This window comes from Dasypus novemcinctus, chromosome 13, assembly GCF_030445035.2.
Source record: "Dasypus novemcinctus isolate mDasNov1 chromosome 13, mDasNov1.1.hap2, whole genome shotgun sequence".
Classification (NCBI taxonomy): domain Eukaryota; kingdom Metazoa; phylum Chordata; class Mammalia; order Cingulata; family Dasypodidae; genus Dasypus; species Dasypus novemcinctus.
The window spans coordinates 14,951,205-14,974,716 of record NC_080685.1 but is presented as its reverse complement, the minus strand read 5'-3'; the positions used below and the strand labels follow the sequence as shown (position 1 = coordinate 14,974,716).

The window sequence follows — 23,512 nt, the reverse complement described above, 5'->3', positions numbered from 1 at the left end:
AGCCCTATGGAAATTAAGTCTATTTACAGTACATGCTTTTTTAAAGTTAGTCACAAAGCAAAACATTAAGTTACTGTTTTTGTTTATTTCTCCATTATTTTAATGTTAGAAAGAAACTTTATTTGTTGAAACAAACTTACTGTAAGGGAGATTGCCCACAAACACTGATCTCTTGTCCCTCTGAAACACAAAGAAGTTTAAAAAATATAATTTGCACAAGCAAAAAACAAGTCACCCTAAAATCCTCTCTCTCCTTCATTCCCCATGTCTGACTGGGCACCAGTCCCCGACTGAGCCACCCACCTCTCACTTCCTGGGTGTGTGTGTGTGTGTCTGGTCACAGCTGACACTGAGACATGGTTGTGCAAAAGAAACGCTTCCAGCACCAGGATATTTAAGTAAAGGGCAAGATGATAAATATTTGAGGCTCTGTGGGGCCATGTGGTCTCTACCTCAACGACTCGACTCTGCCAGTGCAGCAGCAAAAGTGGTCACTGATGATGGGTGAGTGACAGTGACTGCGTTCCAATAAAACTTTATTAACAACAGGTGGTGGCTGGATTTGGCCCAAACACCGCAGTCTGCTGACCCCTGTGCTACAACCACAATAAAAGTCAGTGCTTTCGCCCAGGCCTCTGTCATTTCTTAACTAGGCCACTCCACACAGAGTGAAAGGCAGTGTTTCTACGGTGAACCCTTCTGGCCCATCCTCATTTACAGCCACAGAGACCGTCATACAATGCAGACCTGGTCATGTTGCTGCCCCCTTTAAACCTTCAGAATAGCCCCTGGACAAATCCAGACCCTCACGAGGCTGACAAGGGTCTCCATGGTTTTGACCTTTACCTGCCTCTCCAACGACAACTCTGACGACTGCCCCTCGGGTCCCACTTCATAACCACATCAAGCTCTTGCCAGTCTCAGAGCAAATCAAGTTTTCTGCCCCAACCATTTATACTGCTGTTCTTGCCCAGACAGCCCCATCTTCCCTTTGTTTGAGAGGTCTGGGAGTGGGCATGGTGTCCTGGATAACGCCCACACATCTTTTTTTATAATGATTCAAGGATTCAGTCATACATGCAAAACATCCAGCTGAGTTAGCAAAAGATCAATGTACAAGCACTCCAAGATTCTGCAACTGTCCATTTAGAAACTTCTGCTCCCGTGGTTCGAGGGCCCGACAATGTATTCCTGCCAGGGTGTGAGAAGTCCAGAATACAGTGAGCACTAGCGCTGAGCTTACAGAACCTCACGGACCCCAGGGGACACTGGTAAAAGTGGCAGGGGACGCAGGGGAAGCAAAGGGTCGGGCCAGAACTGGTCAAGGGATGGTGCTGGTCAGCTGGCAAGCCAGTGATGTTAAGAAGGGCCAGAGCTGAAGAACATCGAAAATATTTTAAAACTGGAAAGCTGCAACACATGATTTTTATAGTAACAAAGGAAAGCACGTAGCTTTGAATAAAGTGATGTGAAAAGAGGAACACACTTTTACTAATCTACGAAACAAAATTCTAATGGATTATCAGAAAGATTTTATAATACAAGGAGACATATTGCCCATTAAGACAGGGTTGTATAAGAAGAGTGCTAACTAAATTCAAGGTAGCAACTATGGGAATTAAAGGTCCCGTTTTGGGAGGGATGGCGGGTGCAAGAGAAAGGAAAAGCATAAGAAAAGCACTTACTGATCACACCGACCTTTCCTCATCATCTACTACATTCGACAGAAATTCACCTGTTAAAAAGCGCACCCGTGATGCTTTCATTCAGTTAATCATTCTGCATTCAATGTGGTGTAAATTAAATGAATCTCCACTTCACACGGTGGCAAAACACTGTCTTCCCTTTGATGCCACTGAGAGCTGCAGGCACCCAGCCTGTGCACCCGACCAGGGGCAGGGCACTTACCAGAGCAAACTCAGAACTCGGACTTCTGTTCAAAATCGCAGCAAAGGCTAAAACTAAACTAACTGTACAAAAACACTCACTACAAAACCAAAAAGGCTGATCCACAGCGTTGCTATGCTCATTCCGTTATGATATACGGTACAAATGGCATGTCACCAACAGGGATGAATTACTGAATGCATTAAATGGCAACATTTCACTAAGGAGGCTGTGCCTTCAGGCCTTACATACCTGAAAACTACTAGAAAGCGTTGCATTTCCTACCATCAGAAGCTACAGTCTCCTTCAAGACAAAGGCCTTTAAATCAAAATGTAGTGCTACTGTTCGTAGCACAACAATGCACCTCAGTTCAAAGGGTATTTTGGTGACTCTTAATCTTAGCAAGAATACGGGGATTTGAAATATAAGGCTTTAAGAATGCTTGTCATTCAGGGCTAAATTTTAATAGACTGTGAAAGTTTGAACTCTTATACTTTAAACAAACAAAACCTGGAAATTACTGACTGGTCGAAAGGGTCTTATGGAAAAGCTAATCTGTAATGAAAACTTGGCATCGATGTGCGAAGGCTCCACCGCTTCTTTGAGCCAAGTGTAGGAAGGTTCCGAGGGGACAGGTAAGGAAGGAGGGCTGACGATTAGAGCAGTAGGCATTTTTTCTCTTCCGGGCAGGGGGTGGGCAGAGGGCTGCTCCGACGGCTCAACCCCGCCGCCCACAGGCCGCTGTGTGAGCGCTGAGCACGCCAGGTGCTTTCCAGCACCCATCTCCCTTGCCACAGCTAACTCTGGGATGGGCGGTGGGGTCAGCATCCTCTCCAGGTTCTCGATGGTGGCCTTCTCATCCCTAAGATGGAGGTTAGCTCCCACAGGCTGACGGGAGTTCGGGGGCAATGGCGTCGCACCTCAGGAGACCACTCTGCATGGACCTTTCCCAGCGACGCAGGCCCCACTGGGAAAATCACATGAAGACGACATCTGGTTGCCGAGAGGATGGGGGCGGAATCAGTGGGCATCTTCTCACCCAGCTCTACCCTGTAAGCCCCGATTCCACGGTTTTCCATCTTTTCCCACAACACTGGCAGAAGAGTTGTCAAAGACGGGGGGGAACACATCTTCCGGGAAACGCGCTGGTTGTGTCCTGCTCAGCAGGCAGCTTTACGTACGTACAGCCTGGCTCCACCACCACACACTTGCCCACCCACACCTGGGCCGCTCGCTGGGCCGCGGCGGCAGTGACCAGCTTCTGAGGTGAGGGGCGGGCGCAGGGTGCCAGGCTGCTGCCCGCGCCGCCTGGCCCTCAGCGCACTGGCAGCCGAAGCCCAGTGGCGGCCGACACCCAGGACTGAAAGAGAACTGCCCTGCACATGTTTTAAGATTGATATGAAGACCTGTTCTGCAAACCTTCATTTTATTTTTTTTAACCTTTTAATTTAAAAAAAAAGTTAGCACATACATAACAAAATTTTTCATTTTAACCATTTTTCAGGGTACAGTTCATGGCCATTAATTACATTCATAATGTTGTGCCACTACCATCATCATCCATTACAGAAACTTTTTCAACACCCCAAAGTGAAACTCAACCCCCCACCCCTGGTAACCTCTGATCTATTTTCTTTTTAAACTAATTTATTATTATGTTCTTGTTTTTAGGAGGTATTGGGGATTGAACCTGGGACCTCACACATGGAGAGTGATGCTCAACCACCAAGCGACACACACACCCCTGATCTACTTTCTGTCTCTACGAATTTGCTTATTCCAGATATTCCATCTAAGTGGAATCACACAATATTTGTCCTTTTGTGTCTGGTATATTTCACCTAGCAATTTTTCAGTGTCCATTCATGTTGTAGTAGGTATCAGAATGTCATTCCTTTTTATGGCTGAGTAGTAGTTCATTGTATGTATATACTACACATTTTGTTTATCCATTATTCTACTAACGGACTCACGGGTTACTACCACTTTTTGGCTATTGTGAATAATGCTGCAATGAACATCGGTGTACAAATATCTGTTTGAGTCCCTGCTTTTGATTCTTTGGTATTTATACCTAAAAATGGAACTGCCAGGTCATGTGGTAATTCTGTATTTTCCGTAATTCTGTATTTTCCTTTTTGAGGAACTACCAAACTATTTTCCATAGGAGCTGCATCATTTTACATTCCCACCAGCAGTGTACAAGAATTCCAATTTCTCCCCATTCTCATCAATACTGATTTTTGGTTTTTAAAAAAATATTAGCCGTCCTAGTGGGGATGACTTTTATTTTTCCTCCTTGTACCTCCCCCAGGTAAAGTGCCCCCTCTCGCATGCTGACAAAGCATCCAGTGAATTTATCATAAAATAGTGCAGTGATTTGTTCATTTGCTGTCTGCACCTTTACACTGTGAACTCCTGGAGAATGAAGACTGTCTTATCGTTGCATGACTGTTAAGAGCAAGCCCTCAAGGAAAGCAGATTTGGTCCAAAGGATAGGGTGTCCGCCTACCACATGGGAGGTCCAAGGTTCAAACCCCGGGCCTCCTTGACTCGTGTGTTGAGCTGGCCCATGTGCAGTGCTTATGTGTGCAAGGAGTGCCATGCCATGCAGGGGTGTACCCCACGTAGGGGAGCCCCACGTGCAAGGAGTGCGCCCCGTAAGGAGAGTCACCCAGGGTAAAAAAGTGCAGCCTGCCCAAAAATGGCGCCGCACACACGGAGAGCTGATGCAACAAGATGACACAACAAAAAGAGACACAGATTCCAGGTGCCGCTGATATAAGCGGACGCAGTAGAACACACAGCGAATGGACACAGAGAGCGGACAACTGGGGAGGGGGGCGGCGGGGAAGGGGAGAGAAGTAAACAAAAAAATAAATCTTAAAAACAAAAAAACAGCAAGTCCTCAAAATGTGAATTTAATGAATGTAACTTTTTAGAGCTCAGTCTATACATAAGGTATCCAACCGGCAGCTCTCTACTCTACCTTCCAGCCCTAACTCTCCATGATTATTAGATCAGATGGTGTGGGTGGCAAAGTACTGTGTCACCAATACTGTCACTGTAGAGGACAAAGTTTGTTTTCTTTTGTAACTTCCCTTATTCTTGTGCTATGGATCACACTCCCTCCTCAACAAAGGCTCAGAAGAAAATATTTTTATTTGCAAGGATCTGAATTAAGTTCTTAAAAAAAAAATCAAATATTACTCACAGATGAGGTTTCAGATGCGAGATCAACTCTAATACGAAATCCATCTGCAATTTGGGCTCCATTTCTATATTACAAGGAAAAATGATGGTTAAAAAAAAAAAACGAGCACTGAGTTACTATATAATATTTGCCCTAAAGTGAACCCAAAGAATAAAAAGGCACTTATACATAAATATAGCTCTATTCAAACCTCAGAGATAAAATTACCTTTTCAATGCTTTTATGGCAGCATTCTCATCCTTAAACACAACATAAGCGTTAATATTTTTCTGATCAGGATGGATTTTCCGTCTACACCAAAAGATAGGGGAAAAAAGAACATGTAAAATGTGTTAACTTCAAAGCCACTAAAATATATACAGCTTACTTTCTACTCCAAACTAACACATGATAAGAATTACTGGGTGGAAGGTTCATTTCTCTGAATAAATACTGAGCAATAACTCGAAATGCAGCAGACCACTTACAAAGCTACTGGCTGACACACGCTGTTACTGTGACTGAACGCAAAGCCAATTCCTGAGAACACTGAAAGCCTGCATAATCTTAGTGCAGCTTTGTGCCTGGCACATACGTGAACAGATGGGTTTTCTTCCCTTTTGACTATAAAATGAAATACCCATATAGAAAACTATACAAAAACATAAGGTCAGTTAGTCAGTTATTAAGGCCCAACATCCTTTCCACTTTCACCCACTCACGAATACTCTGAAGTGGCTCTTCCAATGTCCACTTTCTTCTCAAGGGAAACCGAGAGCCAAAATTTGACAGGACTTATTTCCTTGAGTCTCTTCACGGTTTGACCTCCCAAGTGTGAACTCTCAGACATTACACTTTGGTCTTGTTCTTTCTTTGATTGCTATGTCTTCCAAGTCTTTTTAAGCTTCAGGATTCCTTCTCTCTCTTTCCTTATAGTTTATTTGTTTGCGCCCCTCACTTGTTTGACCTACAGAATTGCCCAGAGCCTAGGTTTGGCGTGGCTCCCAGCTCATAATACAGCTGAACATTTTTACCTCTGTTCTCTAGTTCTTGCAAACAGGCAGCTGGAGGCAGAGGTTTGATCAGACTAAGAATCAACCCGTCAAGACTGGAGGGCAAGTTGTGTCCTTTCATTACCTGGCATCCTGTGTCTGGTTTTCACTCTTTTTAAAAGACTGCAGCCATCGCTATGCAGTGCTGAAACCCACTAATTCCTTGCGGTTGCAAAATGGTGATAAAGTTCAGAGATATTTTAAAGGGAAACTATCCTTAAAGCTCTATGAAGGGATACAGAAGAATAAGTAAATAGGGACACATAGCAGTAAGTAAAAAGTGAGAAACATCAATAATTTATTCTAATTCGGGGGATGCAAACTAAGATCCATGGGCCAAATCCAGCCTGTGTTCTGTTTTCGTACTGCTGGTGAGCTAATGGTTCTGACATTTTAAAATTTTAATATGATGAACTATAATATAATACTTTTAGGGGGAAATCACCCAAAAGATGGACTCTAAGCTAGCAAAATGACCCAAGTCAGCAGAATGACCTAGTAATGACAAATGAAGACATTAATGTACTATTTTGAAGTAAAGAAAAATGCTAATAAACAAATGAGTATCCTCAAGAAGGATACTGGAGAATAACAGCAAGGTATGCATTCTATAATAAGATATTAATTTACCCAATCATTTTATATTGATAAAACCAGTTATGCTTTATTGAATGCTTAATATATGCCAACCGCTGTGCTGGGCATTTTACATATCTCATTTAATACAACTCTGACACAGACGTTATTTTTCTGATTTTATAGCTAAAGAAGCTGAGACAGAGATCCATGACCAAGATGATACAAGTGATAATGAAGATAATGAGCTCAGACCAAGGTCCAGAAGCAAGTCCAACTGACTCCAGAGGCCCTATATAGCAGCATCTAAATCCAAAATGTCCTTGGTGTAGCTCCAAAAAGACAGGAATGGAATGTGACTTTAAACATTCAAACGACACTGCTAAAAAAGTAAGCCTCAGGGAGGTGGACTTGGCCCAGTGGTTAGGGCATCCGCCTACCACATGGGAGGTCCGATCCGAGGTTCAAACCCCGGGACTCCTTGACCCGTGTGGAGTTGGCCCATGCACAGTGCTGATGCACGCAAGGAGTGCCCTGCCACATAGGGGTGCCCCCCGCGTAGGGGAGCCCCACGCGCAAGGAATGCACCCCGTAAGGAGAGCCACCCAGTGCAAAAAAGTGCAGCCTGCTCAGGAATGGCACTGTACACACGGAGAACTGACACAGCAAGATAACACAACAAAAAGAGACACCCATTCCGGGTGCTGCTGACAAGAACACAAGCGGACACAGAACACACAGCAAATGGACACAGAAGAGCAGACAACTGGGGTGGGGGCAAGGGGAGAGAAATAAATAAAAAATAGGGAAACGGACTTGGCCCAGTGGTTAGGGCATCCGTCTACCACATGGGAGGTCCGCGGTTCAAACCCTGGGCCTCCTTGACCTGTGTGGAGCTGGCCCATGCGCAGTGCTGATGCGCGCAAGGAGTGCTGTGCCACACAGGGGTGTCCCTGCGTAGAGGAGCCCCACGTGCAAGGAGCGCGCCCCATAAGGAGAGCCACCCAGCACGAAAGAAAGTGCAGCCTGCCCAGGAATGGCGCTGCCCACACTTCCCGTGCCGCTGACGACAACAGAAGCGGACAAAGAAACAAGACGCAGCAAATAGACAGAGAGAACAGACAACCGGGGGGGGGGGGAATTAAATAAATAAATAAATCTTTATTTTTAAAAAAAATCTTAAAAAAAAAAAACAAAACAGTAAGCCTCAGACTGGAGCAAAATAGCTGCAACATATATACCCTATATCCAGAACCTAAAAAGAACTACTTATATTCATCAAAGAATAGATACAAACAGCCAATGAGCACATTAAAAGATGCTTAACAATTTTGTCACCGGCAAAAAGACAATTTAAAACCATAATGAATAAATCACTACTCATAATAAACTCATAGTAAGACCCACAGGCCAACCTGAAAGACTGAGAATACCAAGTATTGGCAAGCACAGGGAGCAACTGGAACTCTCCTACACTGCTGAGAAGGCAAAATGGTACAACCACTCTGGAAAGCAATTTGGCCGTTCTTTACAAAGTTAAAATGTATCTATCGTAAGACCCAGCAATTCCACCCTCAAGTACTTTTTCTCAAGAGAAAGGACCCTTATGTGAATGCTTTTAGTACTTCTATTCATGATACCCAAAAAAACTGGGAATAATCCACATGCCCAGCAAGTGGTGAATGGATAAACAATGGTACATCCTATCACCAGAATAATACCGAATACTGAGCAATAAAAAAAGAAGAAATCACTGAGGGACAGAACAAAATCACCATGCTGGGCAAAAGAAGCAAGACCCAAAAGTACATACTGAATATTGTTTCCGATTATATGTAATTCTAGAAAATGCAAATTAGCATACAGTGGCATCAGATCAGTGGCTGAAGGGAAGAAGCAGGAGGGAGGACGGCATGCACTGCCAAGGAGAACGAGGAAACTGGGCGGTGATAGGTGTGTTCAGTATCTTGGCTGTGGTGATGCTTTCATGAGGATGTACATAGGTTGAAAACAATAAATCTGGGGAGTGTTTGTGGCTCAAGTGATTGAACGCCTGCTTCCCACATGGGAGGGCCCGGGTTCCTTTCCCGATGCCTCCTAGAAACAAAAAAGACAAACAACAAGCAAACAAATGAAAAAACCAACTCAGGGGAGCTGATATGGTTCAGTGGTTGAGCACTGGCTTCCCACACATGAGGGCCTGGGTTCAATGCCCAGCTCTAGTAACTCAAAAAATCAATCAATCTATACATAAAAATAAAATAAAATTGTACACTTCAAATATGCATAGTACATTGGAAGTAAATTATACCCTGATAAAGTAGGAAATATATTTTTTTAAAATATGACTATATAAAACAGCAAAAAAGTTTCTTTTAATTTTTTTAACTTAGAGAAGTTGTAGGTTTACAGAAAAATCGTGTAAAAATTACAGCATTCCCATATACCCCCTATTGTTGATCCTTTGCATTAGTATGGTACCTTTGTTACAACTATTGAAAAAACATTAGAATTGTACTATTGGGAAGAGGATGTGGCTCAAGCATGTGGGCCCTGCCTACCACACAGGAGGTCCCAGTTTCAGTTCCCGGTGCCTCCTAACGAAGATGAGCAAGACAGCGAGCTGGCACAATGAGCTGATGCAACAAGAAGACACAATGAGAAAACACAATGAGAGACACAACAAGCAGGAAGCCCAAGCGATTAGGCGCACCTCCCTCCCACATGGGAGGTCCTGGGTTCAGTTCCTGTGCCTCCTAAGAAGACAAGCAGACAGCGAGTGCAAAAAATGGGGAGCAGGAAGAAATAAATGAAAGAAAATCTTTTTAAAAAAATTGTACTTAAAATATTTTTTTAAAAATTAACTATAGTCAACAGTTTACATTAGGTATATTTTTTTCTTCACATATAACACCCTATTGGTGTCCCCCGCATGGGGGAGCCCCACGCGCAAGGAGTGCGCCTGTGAGGAAAGCCGCCCAGCGTGAAAAAGAAAGAGCAGCCTGCCCATCACACTTCCCGTGCCGCTGACGACAACAGAAGCGGACAAAGAAACAAGATGCAGCAATAGACACTAAGAACAGACAACCAGGGGAGGGGGGGGAAATTAAATAAAATAAATAAATCTTTAAAAAAAAAAAAAGAAAAAAGATATTAAAAAAAAAAAAACAAAAAAAAAAACACACCCTATTATTAACACCTTGTATTGGTATGGTATATTTGTCATTAAAATTTTTTTTAATATACATGAAAGTACAATTTTTATAAATTGTACTATTACTTATAGCTCATCATTTACAAGAGGATTTACCATATTATACAGTCCCAGGTTTTATAAAAGCACAAAAGTTTTACATGGCAAAATTCCTCAAAAGCAGAGTCAAAAAGCAAATGACAAATAAGAGGAAAAACATTTGTAACTGACATCACCAAAGGTTAATTTCCTTAACATCCTACAGATCAATAACAGAAAACAATTCAATAGAAAAAGATGGGCAAATGATAGGAAACAAACAAAAGGAAGCATAAATGACTTACGAATACATAGTCTCACTCATAAGAGAATACAAATTAGAAATACTAGTTTTAACTATCAAGCTGCTGATAAAAAATTTTAAAACATACCATTTGCTGGTAAAGGTGTTAAAATATAAATAGGCTACCACCTTGTGAACTCTCAGTCAAAATTACAAATGCAAATACCCTTTCGACTGAGAAAATCTGGTATTAAAAGTTTATCCTGGGAAGCGGACATGGCTCAACTGATAGAGCATCCGTCTACCATACAGGGGGTCTAGGGTTCAATCCCCAGGGCCTCCTGACCCATGTGGTAAGCTGGCCCACGCGCAAGGACTGTCGTGCCATGCAGGGGCGCCCCTGCATAGGGGTGCCCCACGTGCAAGGACTGCGCCCCTCGTGAAAAAAAGCGCAGCCCACCCAAGAGTGACACCACACACATGGAGAGTTGACACAGCAAGATGATGCAACAAAAGAGACGCAGTTTCCCACTGCTGCCAGATAATGCAAGAGGATGCAGGAAAACACACAGCGAATGGACACAGAGAGCAGACAATGGGAGGAGGAGAAGAGGAGAGACATAAATAAAAATAAAACTTAAAAAAAAAAAAAAGCAATTTATTAAAAAAAAAGTTTCCTATAGGGGAGCAGATGTAGCTCAAGTGGCTGAGTGCCTCCTCCCCATGTATGAGCTCCTGGGTTCAATCCCTGGCACCTCCTAAAAACAAAAACAAACAAGTGGAAAAAACAACAACCAACTCTCATTGGGGAGCTTATGTAGCTCAGTGGTTGAGTGACTGATTCCCATGTACAAGGTCCTCAGTTCACTCTCCAGTACCTCATTAAAAAAAAGTTTATCCTACAGATAAATTGCATACTTGACAAAATGACAGAAGTGCAAGATCACTTACTCCAGCATTACTCTAACAGCCATGAGCCTGCACACGAACTAAATGTCCATCAGTGGAGGATTTGTTAAAAATATAAAAGATGGAAACCACCCAAGTAGCCATCGACCAGTGAACAGAAAAACAAAATGTGGTATATACATACAATGGAATATTATGCTACAGGAAAAGGAAATGAAAAGGTCATGGATGAACCCTGAGGACATTTTATGATGAGTGAAATAAGCCAGACACAAAGGTCTCGCCAATATGCAACTAAACATGAAGAATAAATGCATGGAGTTAAAACCTAGAGTACAGGTTACTATGAGATAGAATGAGGGCTGAGAAGGGGTTCTGATGATTAATGTATGTAGAATTTTCAATTAGCTAGACTGTAAAAATGTGGAAATGGATAGCATTGATGGAAACACATGAGAATGAGTATAAGTAACATGGCTGGTTTAGAAATGGGATTGTGGCTGAAAGTGGCAGTCTAGGGATGTAATGTCAATTGAAAGAAAGCTAGAGAATAATCTAGGGATAACATGAATAACATAGTGAACCCAGAGGTGGAAGAAATTTGTGGTTAGTAATATAAGAATGCTCTTCTATGAACCAGAACAAATGTACATCACTTTTAGAAGGTGATAAGAATATAGTGATGCATGGGGAAAATACAATTAAGGTAACTTATGAACTATAGTCAACAGCAATATTGTAATATTCTTGCATCAGTGTCAAAGAAGGTATTATATTGATGCTAAGGGTCAATAATTGGGGAGTATGGGATTTTTTTCTTTTGAACTAAGGAAAATGTTCAAAAGTTTACTGTGGGGATGACTGTACAACTCTGTGATGGAGGTGAGAGCCACTGGTGTACACTCCAGAAAGAATGTACAAGGCACAGGACTGTATAACAGAGTGAACCACGTGGTGGAAGCCGGACTGTGCTTAATAGTATAAATACTAGAGTGCTCCCTCATGAACTATAACAGACGTATAATACTGATATAGAGTAATAATAATAGGGGTGTATGGAAAAAATATACCAATTGTACACTATGGACCATAGTGGTAAATAGTCTGATGATGTTCTTTCATAATCTGTAACAAATGTTCCACAACAATGTAAGGTGTTAGCTCACAACTTCTCTAATAAAAATAAGTAAAAAAATATCAATAAATTATAGTAAGTAAAACATGGAATACCAAGATGCTTTAAAAAAGAATGGGAAAACACTTTACCCTGGTATGGACAGAGCTCCAAGTTACAAGAAGCAGAAGAAGAGTTGTGCTGTATCAGTTTGTAAATGCACAGAATATCTTTAGAAGGATATACAATAAACTAAAAACAGCAGTTGTCTACGAGGAGAGGAATAGCTTGGCAAGGGAAAAAGTGAAGGAAAGAAACTTTGCCCTGCATACACCTTTATGCACTTTGATTGTAAACCATGTTTCATTTCCTATTCAAATTAAAATTGAAATGGGAGGAAAAAAAGGGGGGGACAGGAGGGCATACTGATGGCAATCGTCATGGGCCAATCCCGCCAAAACTCTCACTACTACTATTACTTACGACCAAAAGAACCTTTGTTTCTGCTAAGATGTAGGCTCTTGGGTTTTGGCCCCACATTGATATAAAAGTTCTTATAAAAGTTTTCAAAAGAGAAGGGCTATGTCTTACTAAGTCTGTTACTCCCCACAGCATCTGAACGATGCCTTAAATACAGTGGGTGCAAGGAAGCATTTATCAAGGATTAATTCTGTGCCTGGCTCTCTGAAGGCTCCAGGGAAAAAGCAGCGAAGACCTGGTCTGCCACGTAATTCCAAGTGAGGAATGAACACAGACATGAACCTGCTCCGATGTCCAAAGGGGTGACTACAATTCAAAATTCTGATGTTAACAGAATTCCTAGACACGTTTCTAACTACATTACTATCATTTGTTTAATATAAAGCCACTTCTGATTGTAAAACCCATTATTTCATGTACTATTAAGAAAAGATACCCAAGACTGGGAGACTAACAGAAAACCCTGCCGAAAGATGAAGGCAAAGGAGAAATGAACCTTCCATACAGGAAGGAAAAGCAAAGAAACTTGCAGGAATCACCCTTGGCATCAGGTGGAAAAAGAGAAAAAAAAAACTCTCCTAAGAATTTGAACAACAAGTCACAAAACCTACAGTCCCCAAACCCTCAAACAGAAAACATAAAGCAGTATGGGGGGAAGCGGATGTGGCTCAACTGATAGAGCATCCGTCTACCATATGGAGGGTCCAGGGTTCGACCCCCAAGGCCTCCTGACCTGTGTGGTGAGCTGGCCCAAGCATAGTGCTGCTGTGTACAAGGAGTGCCGTGCCATGCAGGGGCAGCCCCGTGTAGGAATCCCCCCCCCCACAAGGAGTGCGCCCCTCAAGGAGAGCCGCCCCCGGTGAAAAAAGTGCAGCCTGCCCAGGAGTGAAGCCACACACACAGAGAGCTGACGCAGCAAGATGACGCAACAAAAGAGACAGTTTCCCAGTGCCAGAGGATAATGCAAGTGGACACAGAAGAACACACAGCGAATGGACACAACAGACAAAAAGGGGGAAGGGGAGAGGAATAAATAAAATAAATCTTAAAAAAAAAAAAAAGGTAGTATGGGAATCTACACAAATGTGCTCTGAAGAATCTGATTTCAACCCAAGCTGACAGCAACTACCAGGCACTACTGATTTTAATATGCACTTTGAATTCCAAGATGTTTCAATGTGGGAAAAATGTGTGCTTTTGAATTGATGATAGATGGTCTTTATAATTTGTTCTAGAAATTTTGGAATAAAATCTTCTTATTCTGTTCCAAACACCATACACAGAGGAACATTCTTGAAATTTCCCACGTCATATTTTCCAGTAAATGATTTTACATTACTTTCTGTGACTCTGCAGCTTACATAAAAGCTAAAGACAAACATCCCACAAATCAACTTATATTTACAGAACACAGGGAAACAGTCAAGCACAATATATTATCCAAAATATAAAAATATCAGAGGATGCTAAGAAATTATCTCAATTTTTAAACAAAATAGAAGAGAACTAAAGATTATTCCCTCTCTTTAATTATAAAACTTACTTTATTGCTGCCAACTTTTTGGATAAGGTCCCCTCTGCTGGAATCTTTTGAGAAAAACATAAAACAGTATTGAAGAAAATTCAGTATTTGAAATGTAATTTCAAATTAATTATATTTTAATCAAAACCTAAATAGCTCACTCTCATATGCTGTGATTGAAAACATTCTAGGGAAATAGAATCCAACATATCTGTCCTAATGTTATGTGAACGGCACCTTGTGGCTTAGGACAAAAACTTCCAGTAATAGTGTCATACGCAGATTTAACAAGCAGAGACTTGTCAGATGTGTTAAATGACTCAAAGGGGCTCTGGTCATGACGAGATGTTCATGCGGAAGATGCCCATGAAAAATGTGAGTAAAAACTGTTCTATAATAAAAGGAGTGTAAACAAAAGCAACATTTCTAAATTAGTATTTTGTTATATCCTATGTGATTTTTAAATATGTCTAACTAGATTGAGAAATAGGGTAAATAGTCATATTATTACTTCATCCATCTCTCTAAGAGCTTATATATTCTAGGTGGTTCCCCAAATTTCTACTATCTTTAATTGGGCAAATAAGAGAATTACCTTATATTCAGGCTCACTTTATTTTCAGACGTAAAGAACGTGTGTGTGTATGTGTATATATATGTATTATGTATAGGTGCGTGTGTGTATATAGAGAGAGTACACAGAGGTCTGGGTTTAAATAGGAAAAACTTTATGGAAGAGGCGGAAACTCAAGTCAACAAATATGACTGTCAGCAATGTGCCAAATAAAGCTAGGTACTAAGAATGTAAGTTCAAAGTCCAGGGTCTTCTATGAATATAAATCTCATTTAGGGGAATTACTGTAAAGCTTCTCTGGGAAACTTATTTTCTTTCTTAGTCATATGGCAGTTTATGTCATAAAATTAAGAAACCTGGAACTATGTCATCTTTTTTTTCTGCTTGTTCTGCTCGAAATGCCCAAATGAATAATCGACATGTAAATGACAATTACCATAAAACCATTTTATTGGTTTCCTTCTGAGAGCTCTCAAGAATATATAATCTATTATTGAGTATATTAATGTGTAAGTATATCATAAGGCAAAAAAAAAATACAGAAAAAACTTAAGAGGAAAAAGTATGCTTTACTGGTCTCAGAAAAGGTTGGAAGAGGTGACATTTTAACTGCATACTGGAAATTAGCCTCTTGACAAGCAAAACGGAACTGGAGCAGCAGGCAGCCCTGGCGGCAGCACGGCAAGTGGAGAGAAGGCAGGGTGGCAGGGCCACGACTGGGTGGGATCAACATGTTGCGAACTGTCAGGCTAAGAACTAAGAACGTTACATCACTCAGTGAGGATAATTCAAAGTTTTTAGGTCATTCAGTAGCTATTCAGGGAGCCTAATGTGGGAGCCAAGGACGAGCAAGGGAACAGGCACTGGTAATCACAGCCTACAGCTTGGCCGGGCAGACAGACAATAAAACAAACCATTAGAGTAAAACATCGTAAGTACTCTGAGGAAGCACAGGGTGCTACAGGGTGCACGGCAGCAGCCCAGGGATAGAAAAGACACAGAAGCAGACAGAAGGCCAAGGCGTGTTTACTGGGGGTTGGGTGAAGGCCGGTGAGCAGGAGCTCATGCAGGCAGTACTTTAGGAAGGTGAAGGCGACAGGGCACGTTGGATAAACGAGAGGTAGACTGTCAGAGTAGGCATGATATAGGCGCCTGGAAACTTCTGCCAAGAAGTAACAAGTATTGAGATGGAATAATGTAAAAAAACAGGACTCATCTTGGGAAGAGGCACAGTTGAAAACAACAGCATGAGCGGGCCAAAGGAACAGTCGACGGCAGCCAGAGCGTGGGCAGTCTGGGGGCCACTGAACGCCAGTCAGGAGGCGGCGCAGGCTGGTGTGGGGGTGGACGGAGGAGATACAGACACGCTGGGACTGGGATGGACACCCGAGCAGACGGGGCAGGCAAGGATCTGACATGTGGAACTGGGACTCAGAGGGCAGACAAAGGATGTGTGATAAAAGCGAGAAACAAACACCGTGGAAGAAATAATGGGGACTGTGCCCAAGTCTTGAGAAATGCCTACTTTTAGAGCCGTGGGCAATTTGCCACTCCTGCTCCTGGGGACATCTGGCAATGCCTAGGGAAGTTTTTGGTTGTTATACCTGAGGGGTTACCAGCATTTAGAGGGTGGAAGCAGGGCTGGTACTAAGCCTCCTAAGTGCTACAAGGCACAGGACAGCCCCCACTACAAAGAGTTATCCAGCCCCAAGGGAAACAGTACAGACGCCAACAAACCCTATTTCGGAGAATCATATGAGAAAGGGCAGACAGAACCGTGGAATAAACCACAGCCTACATTCTAACACAAAGCAATTAAATTTTTAAAAAGTAGCCGAGAATATAGACGATGGTAAAAATCAAAGGTGGAATATATTAAAAAAAAAAAAAAGTATGCAAAAACCAAGTAACATGAAAGCATTTATTTCACTCTCCAAGAAACATGGGCCCAACTGGTCTACGAGTCCTGTTGGTGAAATCAGAGGGCACTCACTTCTATGAGATTTTAACATTAAATTGATTAAAAAAAGACAACTTCATCTATGTGCAGAGTGAAGTACTGCTTGCAGCAGCCACATCCTTTCCCACACTGAATGCCTAGGATGGGACATCCGGTGGGAAAGTGCATGAGGGTGGAAATGCTATTCAAGAAGTATAACTTCTCTGCCTTGTCAGCTGACACAGCAAATAAGTCACCCAGCCACCCCCAAAAACAGTCTGCTGCTCCAGGCAGCCAGGATATCATTTTAGGTGAAATCACAACATTAGCTCACAAGGTCCGAGAGTGAGCAATAGACATTAACACCAACACTTCCCTCGGCCTAGATATGGACCTGGTTATTCAACAAGTGCTCTTTCATCTCACTAACAGCACGAAGGTCATAAATCTGCTTGCAATGCAAAAGTTTTAAGATTATGTAATTTTAAGAACACATACCACAGAACGAAATCGTACAGATTCTATATGTCCATACTCTTTAAAAAATGACTTCAGCTTCTAGAAACAAAAACAAAACAAAAAATGTATTTTAATCCATTTTCAGAACATCAAATAATTGCTACAAAAAGGAATTAAACAAAAACTGGATAATCTTTTTTTTTTTTTTTAAAGATTTATTTATTTATTTAATTCCCGCCCCCCTCCCCTGGTTGTCTGTTCTTGGTGTCTATTTGCTGCGTCTTGTTTCTTTGTCCGCTTCTGTTGTCGTCAGCGGCACGGGAAGTGTGGGCGGCGCCATTCCTGGGCAGGCTGCTCTTTCTTTTCACGCTGGGTGGCTTTCCTCACAGGTGCACTCCTTGCGCGTGGGACTCCCCCACGCGGGGGACACCCTTGCGTGGCACGGCACTCCTTGCGCGCATCAGCACTGCGCATGGCCAGCTCCACACGGGTCAAGGAGGCCCGGGGTTTGAACCGCGGACCTCCCATATGGCAGACGGACGCCCTAACCACTGGGCCAAAGTCTGTTTCCCTGGATAATCTTTTACTGTCAGTTTTTATTTTATAGTAACATTTCAGGGAAGGTAGTTCACTACTCAGTTGGATGGACAAAATGTTTACTGAAACTGATGAAAGAAAACACAATTCAAATCCATATTAGTATTCATGATATACTCATCATTTTTTACCTTCTAATCTTTTAAAACCTTTAATTAACACAAGTAAATTAAGGTTAGCTTTCTATCTTCTAGAGTCTCTCATCTTTTCACATTGGCTTAAACCAGACATGAATTTTAAAGTCATCAATTTTATGTCACTATGAGAAATTATCTGTCTCGAGGTAAGACCACAAGATTGAGGGAAAGCCCAGAAGGCAAGTTTTATAAATGATTCTTATGATTGGTTCAGAAGGTAAAGGATGACAGGTTTTACAGCTAGGGAAATCATTTCCATAACAAATTCTAAGTCAAACATCATTTAATGAGTGGTGAGTATTTGTACAAAAGCACCAGAGTCCTGTCCTTGAGCCTCTAACAATCTAATAGGAAGATCAATCACCACAACTATGCTACAAAGCAAACTGATTTAAATCCTACCAAATAATCACCAATCAAATGCTAGGAGACACAAGGGAACCGTCAGGAAGTAAGGTTTGTGTACTGTTGTAAGGAACTGGAATTCAACTGTACTTCAAAACACGAGCAGGATTTCAAGGGATTGCCAAGAGGTCTACCATAGAAACCATAGGAAGTAAAGAGCATGTTTTGGTTTGTTGAACCTCACACCAAAGAAGAAACTTAGAATGTATCCATTCACTCACACAACAAATACTTACTGAATCCCTACCATGTGCTGTGAACACATGCAGCTTAGATTCTAGTAGAAAATAATAAGGCTAGAAGAAAAAATCAGAAAGGAGAACACCACAGTAATTCAAATAAATACAAACGCCTAAGCTAGGACAGTGACTACGAATGGAAAAAAGGGGTTGGATTTGGAATCAATCTATAATAGAATGATTTATGCAGTTATTTATAATGAAATTACATATCAATGATTTTTTTTTTTAGGTCCTGGGGCCCAAGACTGAACCTGGGACCTTGTATGCAGGAAGCCGGCGCTCAACTCCTGAGCCACATCAATTCCCCTGAGTTGGTTTTTTCATTTGTTTGCTTGTTATTTTTCTGTTTTTAGGAGGCACTGGGAACCAAATCTGGGACCTCTCACATGTGGGAAGCAGGTGCTCAACCACTTGAGCCACATCTGCTCCCTGTCAATAATTTTTAATTATATGCTTATGCAATAAAGGAACTGTAAACAAAGTTATGAATTATGCACCTCTCTGAATTTTTACAACATAAAAACTACAGATATTTTGTATATCTAACAAGGTTTGTATAACTCACCTTCTTATTACATGTGACAGGCAAATTCCCAACAAACACAGTTCTCTCATTCTTTAATCTTTCTTCTTCTTGGTTGATTTGAATTTTCTTTTGATGATTTACAACTGTGTAATCTACGTCAAGTACTTTTCTATCTGCTATTTTAATACTCTCAGCAGACTGAGAACTTTTCTTTTTCTGTCCTTGTTTCTGATGAATTTCTTCTTCTTCTAAATCAGCACATGCTAGAGCACTTTCCCTTTTCAAGGCAAAACAAAAGAAAATAAAAGCTATGGAGGTCAGATTTAATAACTGAGAAAACACACTTTGCAAATCAACACACTCTCCATGATTAGAACTATTTCCTAATTACTCCTGGTTTTCCTAAAAAATGTATCTACATTTAAAAAGTAGCATTATCAAAAATGTGGTATCTTTAGAAAACAAATTCTTTACCTTAAAAGAGTATATTACGCTCAATTTTTAAAGGTAACAGCAGCAGCAACAAAAAACTAACCTTGGACCCCTTGGTTCATTTAAAGCTCTTGAGATACAGGTTATGATCCGTCAAGACTCAATTTCATTTTCTGCACTAGCACTTTATGGGCACAACAGCACTGTTTTAAATGGTGGCCTAGGGAGGTTTAAAAGGATGCCAAAAGGACTTTGTAAAAACAATGTGGCCAATAGGAAAAACTCGATTGTCTATTTAAATAGCACTGTAATCTTTAAAGCACTGCTTACTAAATGTAAATTCTGAAATGGCAAACATATTACAAAATATTGGTGCACAAGGATAAGTAATAACTGGGAATGAGTCTTAAAATTTTGAGAACTGGAGGGAGTGGATGTGGCTCAAACAACTGAGCACCCGCCTTCCACATGGGAGGTCCTAGATTCAGTTCCTGATGCCTCCTGAAAAAAAAAAAACCAAAAACCAAAAACAAATAACAAGCAAAACAAATGAAAAAAAAAAAAAAACAACTCAGGGAAGCTGATGTGCCTCAGTGGTTGAGCTCTGGTTTCCCACAGATGAGGTCCCAGGTTCAATTCCCAGGCCCCGTTATCTCAAAAAAAAAAAAAAAAAAAAAAAAAGAACTAGAGGAGAATCTCATGAAGTGAGGGGAGAGAATGGGTAGTAGAGGTCATAAAAATGATTCATTCATTCAATAGTTATTTCCTGGGTTCCTACTCACTTCTAACCTCTAAGGATATAAAGATAAAGATACTATTAAAGGCCTTTCAATAGTAAGGAGAGCACCATAATAAATTGGTAACTATAATAATATACGGTATAGGACCATCAAGGAAGAAACCAGAAAGGCTTCTCAGAGGCAGAAAGGCCATGGCTGGCCTATAATCAGTCCTCACTGAACTCTTACTATTACTCCTCCATAGAACATGAGCGCCACAAAGAAGAGGGGCGCGTGCAGTTTTTGTTGACTATAGTATATAAAATAGCTAGAGTAGAGTGGAAGAAAATGAGACAGAATGGTACGAGGGGGACCATGTCAGGAAGAGCCTTGTGCAAAGGTGCTTAGATTTTACCCTATAGAATATGGGGAGCCACTGAAGACTCTGAGTAGCATCCACTAAAAAGATAGCTGGGCTGGAGAGTGCAAGAGAACGAGAAAGGGAAGGAGGCTGAAGAGGGGAGAACAGTAAATGGTATACGTTTGAGGAGACGGCCAACCAGAGCAGGGCAGGCATTGGGAAGGAGAAGACCGTATCGTCAGGACACGGCAGTAGTTAGGTGCATACAGGGAGGAAGAGCAGAGAGGCCTCCCAGGGCATTGGCTCAGCAACCGAGAGGAAGGGAGCAGCCTTCGTGCAAATGAACAGGGCTGATGAGGAGGACGGGTTTAGCCGGAAGTGTGTGGAATTTGAGGTGTATGTGGGACAGACAGGTGCTGACACAGGTAGGCAAACAGATACACGCAGGTCTGGAGGTTGGGAGAGCCATCAAAATGAAGAGCCCTGGACAAAAATGAGACTGCCGGAATGAGAGGTAAGGAAAGGTCGTGAGAAGATGACTGAGAACAGGACCCAGAGAAAATCGACATTTCAGGAGAGCCAGAAGAAAAGGTACCCACAATCAGAGTGTGTGTGCGTGTGCGCGTGTGTGCACATGCAGGGGGATGAGACAACCAAGAGGAGGAGACAAGGAAGAGACTGCTACAAGAGAACCCAATAGCTTCGAGAAGAAAAGCAGCCGTGTCAAATGTAACAGATGGGAGTGGATGTGGCTCAAGCGGTCGAGCGTCTGTTTCCCACATGGGAGGTCCCAGGTTTGGTTCCTGGTACCTCCTAAAAGCAAAGCTCAAAAACAAACGAACGAACAAAAAAACAACAACAAAGGAGAGAAAATAAGATGTAGCAGAAACAGGGAGATGAGGTGGCGCAAGAGAGTAGTCGCCTCTCACTCCAGAAGGTTCCGGGATCAGTTCCCAGAGCTGCCTAATGAGAACACAAGCAGACACAGAAGAACACACAGCGAATGGACACACAGAACAGACAACAGGGGCAGGGAGAAATAAACAAAATAAATCTAAAAACAAGAATAAATGAAAAAACCAACTCAGGGGAGCTGCTGTGGCTCAGTGACTGCGTACTGGCTTCCCACATACAAGGTCCAGGGTTCAATATCTGGCCCCAGTACCTTGGGGGAAAAATTAATAGAAGGACTCGTAAGACAAACTGTCTATAAAATACGGCAATTAGGTCAGGATGGCGTTGTGGAATAGTTTCAGATGCATGGTGAGAGCAAAAAGGAAGAAAAAAAAACCCTGCAAGGGTGTTTAAGAGTACATGGTTCAAGAAAGGTAAGAGAGAGTACAGAATACTTCATAGCTCGACTATAAAGGGAAGGATGAGATACATGATAGGAATACATGGTAAAAAGTGGGGCACTGTTTTTGTTTTTTTTTTCCAGATTTCTCTCCTCCACACTCTCCCCAGATGGCTCCCTCATCTGTTTTTGCTTGCTTTTTGTACTCATTGTCTGCTTATTGTCTGTTTTTTCTTCTTTTAGGAGTCACCAGGAAGAGAACCTGGGTCCTCCCATGGGGAGGTGAGCACTCAACTGCTTGAGTCAGTCTCCTCCCTGCTTGTTTTGTTTTTGCTTGCTGTCTGCTTTGTTGTTTGTTGTTTTTGCCTGATGTCTGCTTGTTGCCTGATTGTCATCTTTAGGAAGCATAGGGAAATGGACCCAGGAACTCCTGTGTGGGAGGGAGGAGCTCAACTGCTTAAGCCACACCCACTCCCTCAGATTTCTCTCTGTAAAATTAGAATCTTGAGTATGAAAGAAAGATTGAAAAGACAGGAAAGAGGACTCAACAGATGTACCTGAAAGCACAATCCCTAAGGAGGCAGAATAGGTCGGTGGTATACATAGCACAGGTGGTTGAATTAATCTTGGATAAGAGGGAAGACACCTTCCTCCAACAGAAAAGGAAGAAATGAAGGATGTGCACGGACATAGTAAATTTAAGGAGGAGGACCAAAAACTGTAAGAACTTCACAGCTGTTGGCAATTAATTATTCTCTGAAAAGGTAACATGGCCATCTCGTCAAGAAAAAATAAAGGGAGCTGACGTGGCTCAGTGGCTGAGCTCCAGTTTCCCACATATGAGGTCCTGGGGTCAATCCCCAGCCCCAGGACCTTAAAAAATAGAACAGACCCCAGAGCCAAGGATGCACCCATCTCAAAAGCCCATTGATCCTCCCTGCCCCAGCTGAGAGGCAGACTGTCTTGAAGCCAGATGGTGCAGAAGTGAGAGTATGAAGCGGAATTAATCCTTCTGTTCTGAGAAGAATACATATTATAACTGTATGATCTGGAATCCTTTTATTTTCTGAGAGTGAGGGGTGGGTGTTATATATTTTAATTTTAAAAGTCTCTGGTCACAGTCTTTTCTCAGGGAAATTTGAAATTTTTTAACAGATAAAACATGGAAATTTGCCCTCAGGTCCACCCTGTTACCCACATTTTGGTTTTAATTTATTGGTTAACCTCATGGTGGCAATCTGTGAGGTTTGTGAGAGTATACATATGTATGTTGTATATTGTATGTATAGTAACATATTTCTGAAACACACATTTAAACAAAGATTTCTGTCATAAATTAAAAAAAATAGAATAGGTAAGAAAACAGGGGCTTGAAGAGAGTGGAAACACGTGGAAAGCTGATGAGAGGCCTGAGGAGAGCTTACTAGGAGCCTGTGATGGTGCTGCCACAGGGGGGCATTCAACAGGATATCTGATATCTGGAGTAAATGTGGAAGGACAGAGGGTGAGAGAGTTGAGCGGAGTTGAAGCACAGTAGGGGGTAGAAGTAAGGGGCTCAGGAAAAGTAGGAAGTTAAGAGACTGGCTATCAGAGCAGAGAGCCGTTGTGAAAGTCAGA

General features: G+C 41.9%; 1 protein-coding gene across 1 annotated transcript in view; it reads right to left on the bottom strand.

Moving 5' to 3' along the window:
• Positions 1 to 23,512, bottom strand: part of RBM34 (RNA binding motif protein 34) — a 38,082-nt gene that overhangs the window by 3,203 nt on the left and 11,367 nt on the right. Inside the window, exons 4-9 of the mRNA XM_004473122.5 lie at positions 19,129 to 19,366; positions 17,222 to 17,281; positions 14,232 to 14,275; positions 5,310 to 5,393; positions 5,103 to 5,166; positions 141 to 180 (exon numbers count right to left, since the gene is read on the bottom strand). Coding sequence (XP_004473179.1) covers positions 141 to 180; positions 5,103 to 5,166; positions 5,310 to 5,393; positions 14,232 to 14,275; positions 17,222 to 17,281; positions 19,129 to 19,366 — 530 coding nt within the window. The remainder of the gene's footprint in view (positions 1 to 140; positions 181 to 5,102; positions 5,167 to 5,309; positions 5,394 to 14,231; positions 14,276 to 17,221; positions 17,282 to 19,128; positions 19,367 to 23,512) is intronic.